At 40.3% G+C, this 24,268-nt stretch overlaps 1 protein-coding gene across 4 annotated transcripts in view; it reads right to left on the bottom strand.

The window, feature by feature from the left end:
- Positions 1 to 206: 206 nt before the first annotated feature.
- The window catches only part of SV2B (synaptic vesicle glycoprotein 2B), a 196,347-nt gene continuing 172,285 nt past the window's right edge, over positions 207 to 24,268 (bottom strand). For all 4 annotated transcript variants that reach the window (XM_019011197.4, XM_019011199.4, XM_019011200.4 and 1 more), the window contains exons 10-13: positions 13,765 to 13,898; positions 11,411 to 11,611; positions 5,945 to 6,104; positions 207 to 3,256 (exon numbers count right to left, since the gene is read on the bottom strand). In XM_019011197.4, coding sequence (XP_018866742.1) covers positions 3,073 to 3,256; positions 5,945 to 6,104; positions 11,411 to 11,611; positions 13,765 to 13,898 — 679 coding nt within the window. In that variant the 3' untranslated portion in view covers positions 207 to 3,072. The remainder of the gene's footprint in view (positions 3,257 to 5,944; positions 6,105 to 11,410; positions 11,612 to 13,764; positions 13,899 to 24,268) is intronic.

The raw sequence follows: 24,268 nt of genomic DNA, 5'->3' as shown, positions 1-24,268 counted from the left end.
CATGAGAGCATCACCTCAGGCCTTCTCACCCACTCCTCACATTACATGTAACCTGGGCCACATCGTTTAACCTCTCAAGGTCCCCATGTTGCAAAATAAAAGTTGAAGGAAGCGATTCTCGATGTTTCTCCCAGCTGATTCAATCAATTTAGGAATACAGAAGAGAACTTAGTGCCTGAAAATAATCTCTAACCCCAGTTCTTAAGGTTTTCTTACAGTTATTTTTATTATTTAGTTTTAATGAACTAACACAAGGTAAGAGGGAACACTGGGTTGGGGTTTACTTGTTACATGACCTCAGCATAACGTACTACAAACTTCACAGATAGGCACACCTCTTTCACTAATTATTTTTAATAAAACAAAAGATCAAAAATCAGCATCAGGAGATGACACAATACAGTTGAGACTATGGAAAGCAACTATTTCCAAGCTGGGCATCATAAAATACATCATCAAGAACTGTGAACAGATTTGCTAAACAAAGGAAAGCCTCATCCCTTTAACCCTCCACAGCCGACATCAGGAGTTTCTTGGGGTAGAACATGAAGTGAAAAAGAAGTGGATGGCCAGAATGCTGTACATTGTCCCCCAGTGACCTGCCACAGAGACTATTTTTAAAGACGCATTTATCTCAGCAGGAGTGACAGCATTTAAGAAGTAGCCAGGTACTCAGGCTAGACAATCCTTCATGAGAAAAGTCTGCAGAGCTTGGCTGCACCCTTTACAAAGACCTGAGTGATGGATGAGATGGGAATTGCCCTTGATTGGCTAGATGGCTGGTTTAAAGAGCGATAAAGATAATGCAGAAGTGAGATCTTGGAAACCAAATGGAGTTAGCCCCCAAATTATTGCAGCCACCCCAGCACTCAAAAGTTAATCCAATTTTAAATTTACAAGATCCATCTTAACTAGAAATGCAGGCTCTAATTGTCCTGCAAATTTTTTAAGTGGTAGCTGCTCAATGAATTGTATTATCCCATTAAAGAATAATGTTTTAGATGTGGTAATCCCAGACTCACACAATTCTCTTTTAAGAACCTAGCCACTGTATTCATATGGAAAGTAAATTACAGCTATATTACATAGAGCCTTTCATTATTGACAGAGCAATATGTTAGTACTCCTATAAAACACTGAGAGAAAGATTAATACACAGTGGTATATATATTTGGAGGAATCAGTGTGTCCAGTCAGAGTCGATATGTCTTCTCTCCCTGTACAGAAAAAAAGGGAGGGGTGTAAATAAAAAGGTGAGGGTTGACAGAAGGAGAGTAAACATTTTAACCATTAAAACTGATCTCAAATCGACGGTGGAAAGGTGTCATAAGATTTACCCCTACCAACCCATTAATTGAGGAAAATTACAGAAAGATGTCCCGAAGCTATCATAGGACCTAAGCATTTCTCCAATACTGAGAAAACACTCGATACAGCCATTATTATTCTGTTTGAAATTTTTGGAGATCTCTGCCAGGGAAAATGTGGCACTTGCCCATTGAGAGCACTGCAAATCAACTCAAACAACTAGTTCTTGCAGGCTGATGTTCATCCGGCCTGGGCAGGTGCAAGTTCACCTCCACTGGCAGTTGTGCGTAGCTCACTGTCCCCTCCATTGTCAGACAGTTCTGATGTTTTTCCTCTTCCATGCAGTCAAGACTTCAGTCTATTGCTGACCTTCATCAGAGAGGTTTGTCCTAAGCTCCTCCCCCAACCCACACCCCTGTTTATGTTCAAAGCTGGACTTCAGGAAACAGTTCTCTTAAGCACTGAAGAAAAACATATTTGGCATCCACTACACTCCCTAACTCCCACTGCAATGGTCTCTGTTTCAAAAGCTCTGGACACATAGCATAGATTTCTCATGAGACCTGACCATCCTAACAAATATGGATTGCATTTGCATTTTACCACTAGAACAAACAAAAAGTATTTACATTTGGAAGAACTGTGGCTACACTTCCCCATCCCTCCCTCAGTCCCCATGTTGTTTGATTCTTGCCTGCAAAGAGTACCAGAGGCCACTGAACACATCTCACGTTGTTTTTGGGTAGTGGCAAAGTAAAATGCCAGCACTGAAGATGGTGAGCTTGAGTTTCACAAGTCATCTGTGTAAGGGAGAGAAGTAACTACTCACTACACCTGCACAAAGAAAAGTGCCTGGATTAAGCGGACTGCACAATGTGAGTTTGTTAATTCATCCTCCCAACAGAAAGTTAAATGGCTGTAAGAAATTGTGCTTGCATTTCATTTGATCAGACCTCATTTCCTGGGACCTCAAACACCAAGTTCTCCCAAAATATGGCTAAAATGCTGGCAATATTTGCAGATACCAGTTGTGGAAATTAAACCCAAATAAAGTTATATACAAACTTAGTTTACAGAATAACTATCCCATTCCGTTTCTTTGAATAGAGCAAAACAGAAATAAATATCCTTCTTAAATGTATTACCTAATTATCATGGAAAGCCTAGGAGACATAGGAGAAAAGTAGATCTCTATGGATGTTGCTCAAATACTTGGCTTTCTAGATCAGAGTATCCTCAATGCTACTATGTCAATTTTCGAGTGGAAAATATGATAGGTGATACTTTTAAATGCAAAAATATATACTTCAAGCCCAATCTTCATATAATGACTCTAACTTCCAGCCAAGTTGATTTGTTAAGTTGTTGGGCTCCAGGGAGCTTTCTGGAGGAGCTTGGGTGTTTCTGACCCTCTAATTCCTTTTGAAATGCAAGTTAAGTCCTTGCACTTGACTTAGAGAAATGCTTGCTCCTCGCATAGTGTGTGCACTCACTGGAGAATCCTCTCCCTGCCTTGGACTGGGAAGACCTGAAGTTAAACACGCAGCTCTGTGATTCTAAGGGTGGCTCAGGGCACCCCCAAATCAGTCACCTGAGTTACAAACATATTGACAGCTGAAGTGGGTCCTAAACTAGGGGTCACAAAGTCAACTTCTCCTCCCGTGCTATCCAAGGTGTCCTCCGGACCGTGATAGGCAGGAAGTGTGGATGCATTTCAGTGTCCTGGACAAGATTCTCTCGACCTTTCCTTTTCCCATAGGTTGTTCACATCAGGACCTGTTCTCGAGTCTCTGGCAGTCGAAGGGCAATCAGGCCACCCCCAACCAGAGAAGCAGCAGCCAGAAGGATGGGGACCACTTTGGTTATCCCAACAAAAGAAGCAAAGATGGTGTTTCCCAGGATGGCGCCAAATTTGCATAATCCATTGAGAATGCCGAAGGCTGTTGCTCTGTAAAAGAGGAATGGAAATAATTCTGACATTCTGAACCACATTAGATGAACAGGACTGGGCTCTTTCTTTTCCTTATTGCAGGGGGAAGAGGGTGCAAGGGAATTTTTTTTCCTAAATATAAAAATAACACGTTCTCATTGTAGTCAAATTTGGAAATACAGAATAATATAAAGATGCATGGGTATCTAACCTCTTCACCGAAAGACAATCACCTCTATTAACACTTTGAAGTATTTTCTTCAAGTGTTTTTCTTTTTTGTTTTTTTTTCAAAGATATCTATTTAAAAATTTTTTATAGGTACTACATGCTTACTATGGAAATCTTGAAAGGATGAAGAAGTATACAAAGCAGAAAGTGTAAGTGTTCCCCCTTTTAACACTCTCAACCCTCCTGAAGCAGAGACTGCCAGTTGCCCACAAACAGCATTTCCCCAAATGTAGGACTACATTTCCCAGACTGATTTGCTGCTGAGCATGGCCATGTGACTTAGTTTTGGCCAATGGGATGTAAGTGCAAGTGGCAGCAGTTCCCAAGAAGCTTCCGTAAGAGACGTTGCTGGTGGGCCTTTTGCTCTGTTCCCCTTCATTCTTTTCCTTCTATCGTGCTTCATGATGGAACACAGATGGTTTCATTTTGGACCATGATGAGTCCATGCAAGGAAAAACAATGAGATAGAAAGAGCCTGCCCAACCCACTCTAGACTTTTTCAGGAAAGAAAAATGCAATGCTTAACCTTCTTAAGACCACAGTTATCTGAGGTTGCTGTCAGCAACAGCAAAACCTAATCCTAATTATGATCTTTCAATCACACTTTCCAGTGAGAACTGTTACTAATCATTTATTCTTTCATGACCCCATCTGTATGCAGAGGCAATATTCCCAATGCTACCTCTCCCCAACTGAAATAAAGCGTTTCTTTCTCATACCACAAGTTTATTAAGAATGTGGGTATATTTTTGTTCTTAAAACTCTTCTTTCATTTTTGTCTATAACTGTACCACACTGTAGCTTTATATTCACCAACCCAGTCTTTTTTGTTTGTCTTAGTATCTTTGTTTTTGTATTTTCTTGGATCTTTTAACATATGTCCTTTTTTAAATAAACTTTTTTCAAGTTCCCAGAGGAGGAAAAAAACTTGTTGAATTTTGAATGAATTATTTTATGTTAGAAAAAAAACTAAATAAAATTTGACGTTTTTGTAAGATTGAATCTTCTTATCCAAAATTAGGTATATCTTGTCTTTTAAATATATATATTTATATATAATAATGTATACTAATTATATGTTATTAATTATATGTATTATCATAATTATATATAAATATATAATCCATAAATATATACATTTTCTGAGACAGGGCCTGTCTCTGTCACCCAGGTTGGTGTGCAGTGTTGTGATCCTAGCTCACTGTAACCTTGAAACCCTGGGGCTCTAGCAGCTCTCCCCCTCAGCCTCCTGAGCAGCTAGGACTACAGGCACATGCCACTATGCCTGGCTTATTGTCTAATATATTCTGTAGAGATAGGGGTCTCACTGTATTGCCCAGGCTGATCTTGAACTCCAGCCTTCAAGTAATCCTTTTGCCTCGGCCTCCCAAATCACTGAGTTGGCATATATTTATCTTCTCTTATGTGTCTTTTTTTATATCTCTTAGTAAAGCTTTATGGTTTTCTTCATTTGAGTGTTTCACTTGTCAAGTTGATCCCTAATTATTTTATGACGTCTGCCATTATTAAATGGATTTCAATTGCATCTTTAACTTTTTCGATATATTTTAAAACCTATACATAATTTCGTTTTATTACTGACCACCTGACCACATTGTCTTTTTGTCTATAGGGGTCTCATAAGTTAATTCTCTTAGGTTTCCTAGATGTAAAATCACATCATATTCAAATAATAATCATTTGTCCTCCTGTTATTTTGTGTAAAACTTAGCAGTTCTTTGATTCAAATGAGAGGGGCTCCAAATATGACACGTTGTGCTCTTCCTTAGTTATCTATATCCCAATACCTCTGTCGCCAATTTTGGAAATATCATTAAGGTTTTTGCAGAATTTCATTTACCCACCTTCCTTACCACTTCACATTCCTTTTTGACCACAGGGCCTCTTATCTTCTCCTTTAAACTTTACAATTCCCCTCCACGAAGAAAAACAATTACTAAGTAATGGCCTTGATCCTATGCCTTTAAACAAGGCCTCTTCCCATATACGACCTGTGCAAAATAAAAGTAACCCCTGGGCCTCCCTGCCACATTCTCTGCAGATTCCCTGGACTTCATGCTGCCTCCTGACCTTTATTTCTCTCCTTGCCCCCACCCTGTGCTATTCCAGCTCTTCACTTTTTTGCCTTATCTCCCCTTGAAGGTCTGTTCTCTCTTGTGGATTACATGACACATATGGTTTTACCAACTTTTCACTCTTATTTCCTTCTCCTGGACATAGTTTGCTCCCATCCTTTGCTTCTTGCCATCTTTCCCACCCTATCCAAGCCCTAGCCTGCCAACTTTCAGGTCTATGCCATCCACCATGCAGGAGAAGCTCAACATAAGAGATGTTTGTTTCACGGAACAGCAGAAAGACCACGATGGCCATGCACAGCATGAGATTTAGGGAGCAGGTAGACTTCTGGCCAAAGAAGCCCAAACAAGTCCCTGAGGAAAGCCTGGGGAAGAACTGACCTCTGGTTGGTGGGATACAGCTCCACTGTGATCACATCCAGAGCATTCCAGGCTGCAATGCTTGTCCCACAGAACAGGCACTGCCAGCCGATCATTGCAGACTCGCTGTTGCCAAAAAACAGGAAGAAGCAGCAGACTGCAGAGATTAGCATGGAGCCACCTGCAGAGGGAGTTCAAGGGCAAAAAGAAACATGAGGCCTGTGTCTTGCACATGGCTGTCACTCACAGTTCTTGCCCCATCTCCCACCCTCACTGGTACACCTGAAGCCAAGGCTGCCTGAAGTATTAGGTTCATACTCCACACAGAGAGAGCACAGCTGGAATCCTCACAAGGCACCCCAGACATGGCATTAGAGCCCTCTGCGTGGGTCAGATCACCAGACTTAGGAAGGATTCTGAAGTCACCACTCAAAGGTGGTGCCCAGCTCAGAGTGACGGGACGGGGCAGATAGGGGCATTTGTTGAGAATCTATTATGTACCAGACATTGTTCTAGGTGCTTGAGCTACATCAGTATTGGCCAAAAAACAAAAACAAAAACCTCAGTCTTGATTTGAAACCAGGATGTCAAAGAGATCTGTGCTTCTTGTTCAATGTAGCAATATTCACAATAGTCAAAATATGGAGTCAACCTAAGTGGCCATCAACAGATGAGTGGATAAAGAAAACGTGGTTTACATACACAATGGGATACTACTCAGACATTAAAAAGAAAGGAATTCTGGCCTGTAATCCCAGCACTTTGGGAGGCCAAGGTGGGTGGATCACTTGAGGTCAGGAGTTCGAGACCAGCCTGACCAACATGATGAAACACTGTCTCTACGAAAAAGACAAAAAGTAGCCAGACCCGGTGGTGCACACCTGTAATCCCAGCTACTTGGGAGGCTGAGGCACGAGAATTATTTGAAGCTGGGAGGCAGAGGTTGCAGTGAGCCGAGATGGCGCCATTGTACTCCAGCCTGGGTGACAGAGCAAGACACTGTCAAAAAAAGAAGAAAGAGAAACAGAAGGAAGGAAGGAAGGAGAGAGAGAGAGAGAAAGAAAGAAGAGAGAAAGAGAGAGAGAGGAAGGAAAAGAGAAGAAAGGAATTCTGCCATTTATGACAACATGGATGAACCTGGAAGGCAGGATGCTAGATACAGTCCATGGGGTAAACCAGGCACAGAAACATCTGCATCATCTCACTTTTCGAGATCTACTACACAGCACGGTGACTACAGTTACTAACAATGTATTGTATATTTCAAAATTGCTAAGAGAGTAAATTTCAAATATTCTCACCACAAAACATATATATGTGTGGTGATGCATATGTTAATTAGCTTGACTTAATCATTCCACATCGTATATATGCATGAAAATATCACATTGTACCCCATCAAAATATACAATTATAATTTATCCATTAAAAATAAAAAAATAATTTTTTAAAAAAATCCATTCTCATGGAGCTTATAACCTGGTGAGAACACACCTGTACATGGGCTATTGAAGGGAAACCTGAAGAAAGGCGGTGCTATTCCCCATTTACCCGAATCCCCACCCCAGAGATCTGACTTGCCCTTCTCAGCCCTGCACTATCCTCTGTACTCTGTACATGTGCTCTGTACATACCCTCTACACGCTAACCCCGTGGACTTTCTTATCAGTTGGGAGGGGAAGGTGGCTGGAGTACTTCTCCCCAACTCCTCCCCTGGGGTAGAAGGCCTTTTCTGGCAATGTCTGCATCCCTCCAAGACCCCAGTTCCTCCCAGGTAGCTCTTGCCCCATGGCTCCAGCCCCCATGGAGCTCTGTGAGTGCAATTATCCCCCCTTGTCCTCACAGCCATAGAGGTGGTGACTGCTTCTCACTTTTGCTAGTGTCTGGGTGCCTCACCTGCCTTATTTGTTTCCATAACCCTGTCCACACCTCTAAAAGCTCTACGAGTAACGTTTCCTCACTAGAACTATCTGGGGTGAATCCCTTTTCCCCTCCAGGAATCTAAGTATGCAGTCCATGAGGTTAGCCTCACAGGGCTCCCAGCAGGGCAGAGAAGTGCAGCTCAGAACTCTGGGGTGGGGATGGGAGTGAACAGAAAATGAGCAGCACAGCCCTTATAGAGCTGATAGGAGATCCCATCCAAAGAAGACTGTCAAATGCTGCCCAATTCCAGTAAGTTCAGCCCGGAGGACCTTGAGATGCAAGCTCCAAGTCCAAGGTGGATGCAGAACATGGCAAAACAGGTTGCAGACTAGAAAAGTGACTGGCGATGAGGTGGAAATAGGGTGAGCAGAAAGGTGGGAAGGAAGCAGGTCTCAAACAACCAACCGGGACACAGGGCACGAGTGCCCCACCAGGCACCAGGACCCTGCAGGAGGAAGGTTTTCCAGTTGTCAAGAAGCCAGAGGCTGACCTGGCCTCAATAAGAAACACCTCCCCAGGGATGGTCCTCAGCCCGGAGTGTCACCCTCAGACCTGGGGCTGCAAGACTAGTGCCAATCCTTGCTGATGAACTAGGAAATGATAACTGCCCAACTGGATTCTGCCCACTTTGGGAAGTGGTAGGGCTGTGAGCAGGTGCCTGGTAACCTTTTTCCAAAAGCTAGGAGAGAACTAGAACAGGGGAAACTGGCATCTACAGGACCCCAAGTGCTCTGTGGACAATACCCTCTACATGCATGCATCCCTCAGAGGGGCCAGCCACGGGGCTTGGCTTACAGTAAATGCTGGCAAACACTTGATAACCACAAAACATGATGATCTGACAAATCAGCTAATAGTCAGGGAGGCCTTCCCTGATCCTTCAACTCTGTTAGGTGTTCCTGCTATAAGTCCCCAGGGCCCAGTGTACTTCCACTTCCATAATTCTTATTCCTCTGGTAATTGGGAGGCCTGGGTGCAAATGCCGGCTTATTTACTACCTGTGTGACCGTGACTGAGTTGCTTCACCTTTCTGTGAGCTGTCTCACTGTCCCCATCTCTAAAATGTTGATTAAAATGGTGCCTACCTCATAGGGTTATTGTGAGGGTTCAATGTGTTAATATTGAACATATGTTCAACATTCATAATATTCAATAATAATAATATTCAATAACAATAAGCATGTCATAGTGTTTAGGTAAATGAAATTTCTAGTCGAAGTCTGCCTCTCCCAATAGATCATTTGCGCCTTAAGCACAGGGATACTGTCTGTCTCAATTACTGTTGCATTCCCATTGCCTCCCACACAGCCTTGAGAGAATAACTACTGCATAAATAAATGTTATTGGATGAATAAATGAGTGGGTAGCAGCCTAATCAGGAAAACTTCTACTCCGCTGATAACAAGAAATGACTTGCACACTACAAAGAGCCCAGCAGATTAAGCAGAACAAAAATGTGCTTGCAGATTTTCTAGTGGGGTTGGTCTGAGAGGTGGGGATAGGGCTATTTCAAAGTGGTTCCGCCACATCCCATATCCTAGTGAAATAGGTATTAACTGAGCACCTTGTCTTTACCATGCACTTGCCAATGTCACAGCCGACCCACTGCATGTAGGCCTTCTACTAAAGATTGAAGGGTAGACAGACAAAGAAGGTCCTGTCTCAGCTCTTAACAAGCTTGCCTCTAGCTCAGAAACAAAACAGAGACATTCACAAGAGAGTAGGCTATAAAGAATGATTAAATATTAGTTCTAGGTCTCTCATTCGAGAGCATGCCTTTATTTAGCATTACAGGAATTGTTTTGATCTGGGATGTATTCACGATGATACGAAGGGCTTCAGTGGTGAGGGAAAGGATGTCTGTTGTCTCACCGTCCCGCCTGCCCCTGTGCCCGGCCACACCCCCACCCCACTTCTGTGAGGGGGCATGTGGCAGGTCCTTAGGTGGTGGGCTGTTCTCGTCGACATGGGCACCCACCCCAGCCTTATAACCCTGCCTCCCCCAGAACTTCCTCAGCTGCTTCATGAACAGACCAGAGACTCCACTGGTAAACTCTGGGACTCATAAGGCTGGTGACAAGTGGCGGAAGTGTCACATGTCTGCTCTCACACCCCTTATCTCACTGAGGCAAACAGAGGTATTATTTTAACAATGAAAATGGAAGCTCAAAGAAGTAAAGGAACGTGGGTCCACACATAAAGCTAATCTTGGCAGAGATGGAGCCACCTGACTCCCAGCCAGAGTTTTTTAAGATGCCAACCTGTAGTGTCTTCTGCTGAAAGCTTGGTGTTTGGGGCTAACCTAGGAAAGAGGCCATCTTCATCCGTTCTGATCAGTTCAGCAGCATTGCTGAGTGTCAGCTCTACTGCAGGCACTGCGCTGGACACAGGGGTTATGGACGAGTAAGCCATTGTCACTTCCCCCATAGGGCCTCAGGACTACCCAGGCACTGCCTCTAATAGAGGAGAGCATGAAGTCTGCCATATCTAAGAGATGACTCCACCCTCACCACAAGATTAAAAAGCTGAAGTCACAGGCAGTTCTCACGCTTACCACGCTGAATATGCATGCTACTATTTATAATAGTGATATTCAGTATGAGCCAAATGCCAGGAAAAGAATTCCTTCCCATGAAGACCTGATCAATTTTCTCTTCTCCAACAAAATGACTTTATGATTTATTGTGTTTCCTTTTGCACATTGCTGCTAGGAAGCTTCATATTAACTTTCCTAATCAACGACATCCCTAAGGCAGGTCCCTAATGGCATGTTTATTAATAATGTATTGTCCACTTCCCCACCCCTGGCCTTGACTCATATTCTAATGTACATTTCCCCGGTCCTCAATCTGTACATTTTGCTTCTTGTTTACCATTCATGGCATGTGTTTCTGTAATAAATTGCTGCAAGTCCCGATGGAATGAGGCAAGGCATACATGAATATAGCTACCATTTTTGAGAACCGACGATGTGCCAAGTGTTACAGGTACCTTATGTTCAATTCTCACAAAACCTTACCAGCTAGATGTGGAAAATCATTCTCTTATAAATAAGGAAACTGAGGCCCAGAGAAGTAAAGGAACACATTCAAGGTCAAACAGCCTTTCGGTGATAGGATTTCAACATGACTCTGTCCAACTCCAAAGCCTGAAGTGGTATTGCTATTAAATAATAAAAGTAACACAATTTATCTTCAAACATCAAACCATCACCCAAGAGCATTTTACATATTTTTCTGACAATAATCTGATGAAGAGGCAGGGTGGATATTATTACTACCCTTATTGAAGTGCTAATAGATTAAATGACTGTCACAGAATTTCTCTGTCAGGAAATGAACAAAAGTCCCTTGTCTAGACCAAAGATTCTTGACTATTTCCCAGGAGCCCTGGAGTCTTCTGTAGGCACACATCCTTGGCTCTATAGCCCTGGGTGCAATCTTACTTGTTGAGTTTGTTGTGCAAGAATTATTTAATGAAAGGGAAAATTTCCCTGTTTTAATACAGTTGAAAGTCACTACCCCAGCGCGTTGGAACCCAGGAATGACCCTGCTGGCAACTCACCAATCATCTTGAGCCTTCCAATTCTATCCATGAGCAGGGCAGAAATGATGTTCCCGGGTAAGACAGACAGGCTGCCCAGGAAGCTGACGAGGTAAATCAGGAAGTCATTATCTTGCTCCAAGTCCATGTGGCAGCCCTCCTTCTGCTCCAGGAAGGTGGAGTTGATAAACCGACAGTTGATGAACTTATGCTCGTAGAGGTCTGGGGAGAGAAGAAAACCTTGGGTTCATGTAAGTGGAAGGGAGCTGGAGAGAGAAAGGCAGAGGCAGGGATGAAGTCTGCCCCCTCCTGTAGGCAGGCTGTGCCAGCCTTTGCCAGTCAGACAGCCTCAAAGTCAAGGTAATATGTGGCCAGGTCATCAAGGTATGGATGAGTAGAGAAACTTCCAAAAATGTAATGACCTGTTCAAGTTCCTAAAAGCAAGGGGAAATTAAACTAACATTGAGAGACTTCAAAATGCATCCTCTCAGCCAGGTGTAGTGGCTCACATCTGTAATCCCAGCACTTGAGGAGGCTGAGGTAGGAGGATCACTTGGGCTCAGGAGTTCAGGACCAGCCTGGGCAACACAGTGAGACCTTATCTCTACAAATAAATAAATAAATAAATTATTCTTTTAAATTAGCTAGGTGGGGTGGTGTGTGCCTGTAGTCCCAGCTACTCTGGCACCTGAGGCAGGAGGATCACTTGAGCCCAGGAGGTCAAGGCTACATTGAGCCATGGTCATGCCACTGCATTCCAGCCTGGGCAAAAGAGGGAGACCTTGCCTAAAAAAAAAATCATCTCTCCAGCTGGATAACAGTCCTGTTTGTACCAATCAGATGACACTGAGACACTGAGGGCCACGGCAGCTAGGCCTCTCCTTGGAGGCTACCTGGCATAGGGGAGCAGAACACAAGAGAGTTGGTTCCAGATGGAGCCGATCACTCCAGAGCCCATGCTGTAGTCTGTGCCAAAACCTGAACATTCTTAAAAAATAAAAGCCATTTGCATTGGAACCAGTTTGCAAGTCTTCTGACACCTTCTAAGATCAGCTGTTCTGACAGAAAAAGTACTAAACAGGCTCCCTAGAAACCTGCGTTTGGGGAGCTGGCCCTGCTGTTGACCCTCTTTATCCTCCCTGAGGCTCTACCTACAAAATCTACAAAATTGGAAGAGTGCACCTGATCATCTCCACTGCTTCTCCCAGCTATGACATTTCCTGACTATACGTGTTTGCAAGAATCTCCATGGTAAGAGTATTCAAATGAGGAGGCATCATTCAAACTTGAAATCATAAAACAATATGCCAGTTTCTAATGACACTTATTAAACTTCTGGAACTCATTATTGTTTCAAGATCAGTCTAAAAGGAAATTCAGGAAGGTTAGTGCCAGAATGAATTATTAAGAGACTCCAGAATATTTAGAGACCAGATCTTGAAGCTCTCGAGGCTGATATCATAGAGGAAAAAGATGTTCTTATATAAACTATCCCTTGCTGCTGATGCCAAGAATAAAGCATAGATCTGGACATAATGCAAGTAGTTCTGTGGAAAGATTGCAGGCTTCAGAGCCAAACAACTGAGGAATGAATCCAAACTCCTTCCACTTGCTAACCATGGCCTTGAGCAACTTGCTTAAGTCTTGATTTCCTTAACTCAGTTTCCTTAGCTATAAGAGAAGGATTAAAAAAAATAGTATATTTCTCCCTTGAGACAATGTAGATAAAGCCCCCTAATGAAGCTCAGTTGGTTTCTTTATACCCCAACTTCACTTGGTATGTTATTAATTTATGATGAGGGTAGTAAAAGTAACAAGAAGTGGTGTAGTGGTAGAATTTTGGGACTTTTTAAATCACAGAAATCTGAAATAGTATGATTTTAAAATAGTCTTTGTATTTCACTTTATGCAAAAAATGTGAACAGATGTAATTTTCCCTTTCCATTTATTACTGTGAGAACATGAGTCTTCCATTTTGCAAGTTTCAAATTGTGCAAGGTCTTCAAGAATGCATTCCGTGCATAAAATGCAGCCCTCCTGGAATGCCAGTTGTTATTTGTGTCATCCTTTGTTCATACCAAAGACCCTTCGTGTATAGCATCAGCCTCACTGAGATGAGGACATTTGGCTACAACTTTTGTTTCCATTTCATTTGTGATAAAACTGAGACACAGATACATTAAATGCCTTAGCAAAGGCTATGCACCTAATCTATGCCATGCCTGGGGCTAAAATCCATTTCCCCACCAAGGCTTGGCATTTGTATCAATGAATACTTTCCTACTCCTGAAGTTTATGCCTGACCATTTTGATTCTTGGACAACACTAGTTGTCTCTTGTTACATTCTATTCAATCTGTCAATGTTCTTACCTACCTGTGTTGTAAAAGATGGTTGATTCAATGGTACAATTTTTGAAGTAGGTATCTGTTGATGTTACATCTTCAAAATAGCACTCGTCAAAGAATGTGTCCTCAAAGAGTACATGTTTAAAGTACATTCTTGTGAACCTGTGGGAAGAGGTTGCCCCTTGAGTGATTCATCTGAGAAAAAAAGAGACTTAAGACCAAAATGGAAAACACAGCAAGGCAGAAAAAGGAGATCTGCAAGCAAAAGGTGCCACAGCATTATTTTCAACCCGGACCACTTCCCCACTTCTTAGCTGTTTGTTCATTAGTGGGGAAGGGCTTCAGGACCTGGAAGCCAGTGTCTAGCGTAGGTGCATACGGAGTGCTATGCACCAACCTGGTGGTTTTCAAAGGCAGGTCCACGGACCTTCTAAGTCAGAATCACAGAAATGTGAAATAGTGTGAAATTTAAATATTAATAACATCTCACTTTCTGAGACATTTTTAAAACATGCAGGTCCCTGGAGTGGTCCTAGAAGTTTTGGAAGCCATAGAATTGTGAAGGTCTGAGAATCTTCATTTTTAAAAAAATTGTCCCAACAAAGATGTGGGGAAATAGGCATTTCATTCATACTATTGGTAGAATATAATCCATGCAGCCTCTTTGGGGAGCAATTTTGCAAAATTTGAAATGCACGTTCTCTTTGACCTAGGAATACCACCTCTAGGAATTTATCCTACACATACTTGCCCATGTATTCAAAGAGATACATTCACTGATCTTCATTGTAACACTGCTTGTAACAACAATGGATTACTACATACATACATATGTAATAGATGTCATATAATGGAATACCATGTAGCCATCATAGTAAATGAGGTAGATCTATATGTGTTAATATGGAATAATCTTTAAGATATATTGTTAAGTTAAAAAATCAAGATGCAACATAGAGTTTATAAGACAGGCTCATTAAGGTAAGAAAGGGTATGGATACATATGCTTCCAAATATATCTGGAGAGCTACACAAGAAACTGATAGAAATGGTTGTTTCCAGGGAGGCACAATGGAAATGAGGAATAATACACTTAATTTTCACTTTATGCCAAGTGTATGTATTATTTGTTCACTTTTTTTAAAACTCAGTTAAAAAAGAGTAAGGCACCTAGACGATTCTGAGGTGCAGCCACATGTGGGAGTCACTGCACCTCTCCAACTCCTGCATATTTAATAGGAAAGAACAATGCAACATTTAAAAATGTATCTCACATACATTACCATCTTCCTCTGTTGGCTATATTTAACAAGCTTGGTCAAACTTTTAGGCTGGAAGCCTTTAAATATGTCTTCATTTTCAAATAATTACAACACATCCTTTCATTCATCTATTCACTCACTTACATATTTAGTCTTCTGCAAACACTGAGCATGGTACTAGGTGCTATGAGTATAGAGAGGAAAGTCATGGTCCCTGCTCTCCAGTCTAATTGGAAAAAAGTGCAAGCAAATAGGCAACTACAATACAGTGGAAATCGGCATGACAGAGATAGCACAGGGTGCTGATGGCCATTGTTCCTTTTCAAAAGGGCCACCAAATAATTCACTCCATGACCACCTACAATGGCCAGTGACCTTTATCCTTCATGCTGTATCGTGTCCTGCTCAGAACCTTAACCTAGAGCTGCCAATCATTAGCTTCTGCTAAAAGACCCCACACAAGAAGTCCCGGGCAAGTGTTCACCAAAAGCAGGACCCCAGACCAGTTGCATCAGAATAAACTTGAGGTTATTATTAAAGATATCATTTCCTAAATTCCAGCCTACACCTCTTGAACCAGAATCACCAATGGCAGAGACCAGATTATTATACTTAAAGAAATTTGAGAATCATTGGTCTAGAAAACCAAACTATTTTGAGAAATTTTTCTCAGGGCCAAATTTGCTAAAGACTTTTAAACAGGGGCCTCCAAAAGCTATCACTAAATTCTTCAGGTTTCCATGGGAAAACTAATTGGTGAGTCTTTTGTTACAAGAAGATGCCTCTGATGTCAAAATGTATAAGCTAGACATGTTTACTTAAGAGAGCTATTCCTGGAGACTGTTACAGGCCTTTGCTTTTCTTAATATATCCTTCTCTTTAATATAGTAATAGGCTGCTGATGTAGCCTTGGGTGATATTTTAATATTCTTCCCAGGGTGGCTGATAAGGCAGAGCCATAAATCATAAATGGGTCTGACGCAGGCAGCCCTTAAAATGTCTCTCCAAGTCAGTTAGAAAAAGCCAGAGTTATAAGGGAAGAGATAAAAGGAGAAAGGGCCAACACATATTTTATGACGCTTTACATAAATCATCTCCTCCGATCTCCAGCCTATATACTGAATTGGCCTACCCAAGATTCTTGATTCAGGAGAGTTCAAAAGATGAAAGAAATGTTAGCAACAGTACTTTGTAAGCTTTTCCTTTAAGGCAACAGAAGCCATTGGCAATCCAAGGTCCATGACAAAATTGTCATTACATACACTTTGTTTCAGTTGCCTTCAGACCCAATGGTTAGTCCAGCAAGCGATTTAAGCTACACCAAAGTCACATTCAACATGTGTTAGGCTTGAGGGCATCACCCTAAAGAAATTCAGTCTAATTAAAGAAATAAACAAGAAAACCAGCCATTAAAATTTAGTGTGATGATTATCAAGATAGAGGTATGCTATAAAACCACTTCTAAGGGGACACTTGTGATCCAGTTGGGTAAAGTATGAGGTGACTCACCCTGAAGGAAGAGTGAAAGCTCTCTAAGCAAAGATAAGGACATGTATTCCAGACAGAGGGAAAAGCATGTGCAGACACAGATGCATGTCATATATACTCTTCAATTGCCTTTTTTGAAAGCAGAGAATTCTCTTTCACATAAATTACATCGTCATTTAAGGAGAAAATAAATGAAGGCTATGGCTCCCCAAAGTTCACACACATAAATATTTTAATAAGCTCTCTAGCCACCATGAAATGAAGTAGAGTTCTTAAGAACAGGCACCCCGGCCTCTCACATATTACCTTAGATCAGGTCCTAATCTGAGGTAAATCAAAAGACAAATAAGAGGATCACTTCAGAAAATATGTACTTGGGCCTAATTTGCTTAAAGAAAAGAGGAAACAAATTCTTGCCTGAATATCTGTGTAACTTCTTACATTCTCCAGGTGTAGGGGTCAGGCCTTCACCCAACCTGTGATGCCACCTTCCAAAAAATGAAGAGTCTAACTTTCAGAACTTAACCACCAGGAGCCCTCAAACAGTTTTCTTCTCCTCTCGAAGCCTGCATTTAAAAAAATCTATAAAATAGGGGTGTTGAGAAGATGGCTGTTTTTGCAGCTTTAGCATGGTTCCATAAACAAGGCGTACTTTTACTGTGTGTAGCCCCAAGAAAGAAATAAAAGAGTGGACTTAGAAGATGGCCATCTTACTTCCTCAAATATTGAAATATTACTTCATGAAAAATCAGAAAATGTTCATGATGGGAAATCCTGGTGCCAACGTAAATCAAATAGCGTAAGGACATACATTCTTGTGCCTCAGTGAGTCTGGCAATAAAATCCAACTTCCCCTCTCTTTCTTTTCTTACACTCAAAGATACCTGAGTGGTGAAATCACGATACCTCATTCTGTCTCCTTTACAAAGATCCTAGCACATTTACTGCCTTTAGGAACGATAATTGAAGCATAGAACATAGAACAAAAAGGGAAATAATAAAGATATAAACATTAAATTAGCAAGAGAAAAAGAGTAGAACAAATTCATATATAAATATAGTTAGAAACATCCTAAGTCAAACACTAATTTAGCCATGCCAAAATCTGGAAACAATTCAAAGATCCCTTCAACAGGTAAATGGATAAACAAAATACAGTAATACATTCAAATCATGGAATACTACTCCACAATAAAAATAAAGTACTAAAAATGCAATAACATGGATAAATTCCAAGTGCATTATGCTAAGTAAAAGAAGCAAATTCAAAAGGTTTCCTACTGTATAATTCCATGTAAGTAACATAAAGAAGATCATTGGCTGCCAAGGACTGGGGATGGAGAAAGGGCTGACCACAAAATGGCATGGGGAAATCCAGGAGGTAATGGAATTGTCCTGTATCTTGCTTGTGTTGATGGTTACATGACTGCATGCCTTTGTCAAAACTCACAGTGCTGTATACGAAAAGGGGTAAATTTACTGTACATAAATTATTCCTCAATAAAAAAGGAAGTTTCAAAAAGTTTCTAAGGTAACCATAGCTAAAACAAAATCCAAACCAAGCTCAACTACTGCCTAGATTTTCTTAACCTCCCCACATACTGTTAAAACCTAGCAAAAGAGGTGTACACATTTTTTAGTCCCTACTGTCATACAAAACATCTGACTTGCAACCCAACATTACAAGACATACAAAGAAGCAAGAATAAAACAACATCATATCAAGACATAATCACTTAAAAAATAATACTCAGTTGGGAGGCCAAGGTGGGCAGATCACCTGATGTCGGGAGTTTGAGACTAGCCTGACCAACATGGAAAACCCCGTCTCTACTAAAAATACAAAAAATTAGCCAGGTGTGGTGGTGCATGCCTGTAATCCCACTTATTCAGGAGGCTGAGGCAGCAGAATCACTTGAACCTGGGAGGCAGAGGTTGCGGTGAGCTGAGATCATGCCATTGCGCTCCAGTCTGGGCAACAAGAGTAAAACTCTGTCTCAAATAATAATAATAATAATATAAATACTGGAACTATCAGGCAGGGAATTTAATATAATTATTATTAACATATTAAAGCCTTAAAGGAAAAAATGGTTAACACGCATGAGCAGTTGAGAAATTCCAGCAAAAAGATGCAAGCTATAAGATTCAGAAAGAAACGCTAGAATTGTTTTAAATAATGTAACAGATACTAAGAATGTCTTTGATAGACTCATTATTAGGCTCATCATGGCAAAAACAAAGGATTACTGGAATTATAGATAACTCAAAAAATGTTACCAAAATTGAAACATAAAGAGAAAAATAAGGGAAGAAACAGAGAAAAACATCTAAGAGCTATGGGAAAATATCAAACAATCTAACACAGGTGCAATTGGAATTCAAGAAAGATAAGAGAAAGAAGTATTTGGAAAGACAAAGGCAAAGGATTTTCCTAAAGTAATGAAACCAATCAAACCATAAGTTCATAAAACTTATAGAACCTCAATAGAGTAAATCCCAAGAAGAAGGAGGAGAAGGAAGATGAGGAGGTGGTGGTACACCTAAGCACATGATATTCAAATAGCTGAATATCAAATATAAAGGGAAAATCTTGAAGGCAGCAAAAGAAAAAAAATCATGTTACATACAAAAAAATTAATAAATAAAGATAAGAATACAGCAGACTTCTCATCAGAAAGTATGCAAGCCAAAAGACAACAGGGTGAAAGCTTTAAATTTCTAACTGGGAAAAAAAAAAACTGTCCACCCAGATTTTATACCCAGCAAAAATATTTTCAAAATTGAAGAAGAAACAGATCTTTCAGACAAATACTGAGAAAATGTATTGCCATCATAATTTCACTACAAGAAATAATAAAGGGAAGTTCCTAAGGCATAAGAAATATAATACCTATCTACATTTGAAACTTGGATGTTCACAAAGAAATGAAGATCTCTAGAAATGGTTAAATACATTTTCCTCTTTTTTTTGGAGACAGAGTCTCACTCTGTCACCCAGGCTGGAGTGCAGTGGTGGTATCTCAGCTCACTGCAACCTTCACCTTCCAGGTTCAAGTAATTCTCGTGCCGCAGCCTCCCAAGTAGCTGGGACCACAGGCATGCAACACCATGCCTGACTAATTTTTTGTATTTTTAGTAGAGACAAGGTTTTACCATGTTGCCCAAGCTGGTCTCGAACTCCTGAGCTCAGACATTCCACCCATCTTGGCCTCCCAAAGTGCTAGGATTACAGTTGTGAGCCACTATGTCCAGCCTATTTTTCTTTTATTTTTAATCATTCTAAAAGATAGTTCACTGGGTAAAGCAAAAATAGTAGCAATATATCACGTGTTTATAGCATATGTAAAACAAGTATGTATGACAACAATCACATAAAACAGGAGAGAAGAAATGAGTGTTCTGTTATAAGGCTCTTACACTAAAAGTGAAGTAATAGAATAATACTTGAAGGCATATTATGATTAATTAAAGATGTATATTGTAAGCTCTAAGACACCACTAAATTTTTTACAAAGAGGAATAAGTAATAAACCAATAGTGAAGGTAAAATGGAATTACGAAAATAATCTAAAAGAGGGTGGGAGAAAAGAAAAAACAAAAAACATGCAAAACAAATAGAAAATAGCCAGCAAGATGATAGGCTGTAATTCAACCATATAAATAATTACAATAAGTATAAATGTTCTATACACACGGATTTAAAAATAAAGAGAGTCAGTTTAGGTGGAGAAAGGAAGACCTAAGTATATATTAATTACAAGAAATTCACTTAATTATAAAAATATACATAGATTGAAAGCAAAAAAATGGAAAAAGTTATACAAACACTGATCAGAAAGATGCTGGAGATATAGATAATATCAGATAGTAAACTTAGAACAAAGACTACTATCAGGGATTAAGGGTACATTACATAATGACAAAGGTTTCAATTCACCCGTAACATATAATGGTTATAAATATGTATACACCTAACAACAACAAAAACAAAGTCCTAACACATTTTGATTTCTAAGAATAAAAATCATACAGACTGCATCATCTGGTCATAGCACAAGTATATATAAATGATCAATATTTAACGGTATTTTGACACTTAAAATGCACTTCTAAATAGCTGGTGAGATGAAGAGTGAATATTAATGGAAATTGTACTAGTACAAAAAAGGAGGACTTATAATTACAGATCCAACGGATTTTAAATATCCTAAGAAAAGACGATGAATACTTTTATGCTGATAAATTGTAAAACTTTTAAAATATAATTTTTCAAAACAAGAACTACCACACCTGAATATACAAATACCATTACAAAATGAATTGGTCATCCAAATGTATTGTCTCCATAGATGGCAGGCTCACTTGGTTATAGAGGCTGGTTTTACCAAACCTTCAAAAAATTAACAATCCCTATCTTATATAATTTCCTTTAAGGAAAAGAAAGAGAGGACATTACAATGATACCAAAGTTGAACGAGAACAGTATAAGCTAAATATACACCGTATACTACTGGTGAGAGTGCAAGTTAATGCAATCCCTTTGGAGAACAATGTTTCTAGCCTTTCACCCAGCAATTCCTCTTCTAGGTACATAGCCTAGAAAAATTCCTTCCTGACAACACTTTTTGCAGCTTTATTTGTAATAGCAAGAAAAGTTTATTAACTACTTAAATGTCCTTCAAAAGGAGAACAGATGGATACATTATGAAATATGCATATAAAAATTTGAATTAAATGAAACTGAGTTATATAGCTTTCTCCCCCAACAGAGTATTCTCAAAATCATAATTCTACACAAAAAACAAGTTGCATATTTTATAATAATTATATATCTATACATGTAATATAATATGGTTTTATCTAAATTTTGAAACATTCAAAAGACTGCTGTACAATGTTTATGATACACATGTATATGCAAAAAGTGTAAAAACTGCATGAATGTAAAGCACCAAACTTATGACAATGGTGATCATGACCTCCGGCGAGGGAGAAGAATATTATCAAAAAGAGTAATACTGTGAGTAATGCTTCATCAATGTTGACATCTGGAGTAAACATAGTTTATGATTTTATAAAGCTAGGTGCTCTGAATAGGGCTGCTTATATTATTCTCTCTTCTCTGCATATTTGAAATGTTTTATAATGGAAAAAAAGAGAGGAAAGGAGCCAAAGAACTAGTTATTTGCAGATGATAGGATTATGTAACAAGAGAAAAACAGAACTACCAGAGAGCTCAGAGACAAAATAAATATCCAAAACTCAATAGAGGTCTTATTTATTTGCTACAACATGTGCACATGTTTGACAGGGGAAAAGGAATCCAATTTTCAGCAGCCAAAGTACAAACTACCCAAGAAGATGCTCCACAAGAACCATGCAGGACCTAGAGTAAGCTACAAAACTTGGCTGAGAAATGTTATCAACTCTGAAATACGATATACATTCTACATCAATATTATCACATTCTGATGTGGAATCCTAGGCTTAGACAGGTCACAGATTTGCCTAGGATGGCTCAGCTTGTTATTAAACAATCAGAGCTAGAACCCAGCCTTGGCAACTTTCTGGGATCAAGAAACCAGAAGCTGCATTGACCTGGCCCACCACTGGCATCTTCGAGGAGCTTTACTCTACTGAAATTTAGTCCCACTGCAGTTGAAGAATATTCTTATTTAGAGCCAGGCGTGGTGGCTCATGACTGTAATCCCAACATTTTGGGAGGCCGAGGGGGGCGGATCACTTGAGGTCAGGAGTTCGAGACCAGCCTGGCAAACATGGCAAAACCCCATCTCTACTAAAAGTACAAATATTAGCCGGGCATGGTGGCACGTGCCTGTAATCCCAGCTACTCAGGAGGCTGACACGGGAGAATCGCTTGAACCTGGGAGGCGGAGATTGTAGTGAGCTGAGATCATGCCAATGCACTCCAGACTGGGAGACAGAGTGAGACTCCATCAAAAAAAAAAAAAAAAAAAAAAAAAGACGAATATGCTCATTTATTCCCCCTCCCCAAAGGAGCCTTGGCATGTAACATTTCAGTGTGATGCGTGACAGCAACCTCTGTTCTATTGTGTGTGTGTGCTTTCTTCCTCTCTCTGCTCTTCCTGCCCCCTGCTATCCTACCGGCCTCATTTTAGAGCTAAATCTTGTGAACTTCACTTTCATACTGAGCTATTCACCTCTGACCTTTACTAAGAACTCAAGAGAGCTTTTCTCCCATCCTTCATTGGCAAATCATCTGAGTGAGCAGTTACACGTTCCTACCTGAGTAAGAACACAGCATCAGCTTTGAGGAACCACCAGGAGTAAGACATTACTTCCTGGGTCACAACCTATCACAGACAGAAATCAGGCATCTCTCCCTGATGTGCAGAAAGGTTTAAATAAGATAATGCTCTCCTGCTTCTAACCCTCACAGAAGAAAGCCCTACCAAGCAGAAATGTCTTCCCAGGAAGAGAAGGTAAGTTAGTTAATTAATTACTTAGTTAATACATATTCTGGGTAGAAATTCTATCCTGTTTTTAGCTAACAATAAAGGAAGCCTGGCCTGACATTTTGGCTCAGGGTTTAAAACATGAACTTATTCTTTTGCCTTTCTTGCACTTTCCAAAAACTCACAGGTTTTGAAGCAAAAGCTTCATGGGTACTCAGAGCCCCCAGATCCCCAAAAAGGCACTAGAAGGATGCAGATGATGCTTTGGGAGCAGACCAAAACTAACCTTGGCACTTTTGTTTCTTCTTGGGGGCAAAGAGATTGGTTTTACTGCAGGATGAAACTGAGGTTTCAATAGAATTTCCTTTGTCAACAACTTCCGTGGGTGAAGCCCTGTTTACAAAAAATAATTTTCCACCATGCGTGATACTCAATAAAATAATTTCCATCGAAACCTTAAATCAGCCAAGTATGAATAAAGTCAAAGGAGGAATACTGGTAAGGATAGAAGAAATGCCCCCAAGGAAGCCAAAGAACACGCGTGTATTCATGGAGGCGCTCAGAAGAGGGTTGGGGTTTTCAAAGATGAGCTGTTTTCCAGCTCACGACCAGCAGATGGCAGCATAACTCAAGAAAAGAAGCCAGGCTCCTTTCATTCCTTAGATCACTTTCAAAGGTTCCTAATCAGTGAAGGAGAAAAATACCCTTTTTATTCAAGCAAGTTGCTGGGGAGGGAGTGGGGGAATTATGGGCTTCAAATAATAGTGGGTATAGGTTTAGTGTCTGTTGGTTAAAAAACATATACCATATGATGAAAGTTACAATGAACTCATTACAACTTTTGAAGAAATTTATATTTTCATAATCATACAAAAGCATCTATGTACATTTGAAGCATAGAAACATGGTAGAAAATGTGTGAAGACAATCCACTCCAAGACAATCCTTGGCACACCTATACATTCCCAGACCTTGGCAATAACATTGGCTGCTATAGTTACCATTATTAGCATTTTCATTGTCACTAACTATCAATATTATTACTCTTATCACAGTGATATATCCGCTAAACATTGGGAACTTCAGAAATGAGGTCTCCTTAAAAGAATTCATCTCTGCAGGGAATGGTGTCACCCCGTGGGGCGGGGAGAGGCATCTAGTCATCCATAATGTTCCTCAGGGGGTCCTGAATCCACAAAATTCATTACCCATCATCCACAGGATTCACCGTCCACCCATCATCCACAAGATTCACCATCCACAACATCATCCACAGGATTCACCATCCACAACATCATCCACAGGACTTACCGTCTGCCCATCATCCACAGGACTCACCGTC

Source organism: Gorilla gorilla, chromosome 16, assembly GCF_029281585.2.
Source record: "Gorilla gorilla gorilla isolate KB3781 chromosome 16, NHGRI_mGorGor1-v2.1_pri, whole genome shotgun sequence".
NCBI lineage: Eukaryota > Metazoa > Chordata > Mammalia > Primates > Hominidae > Gorilla > Gorilla gorilla.
Note: the sequence above shows the minus strand (reverse complement) of the source record. Positions and strands in the feature narration are given on the sequence as shown.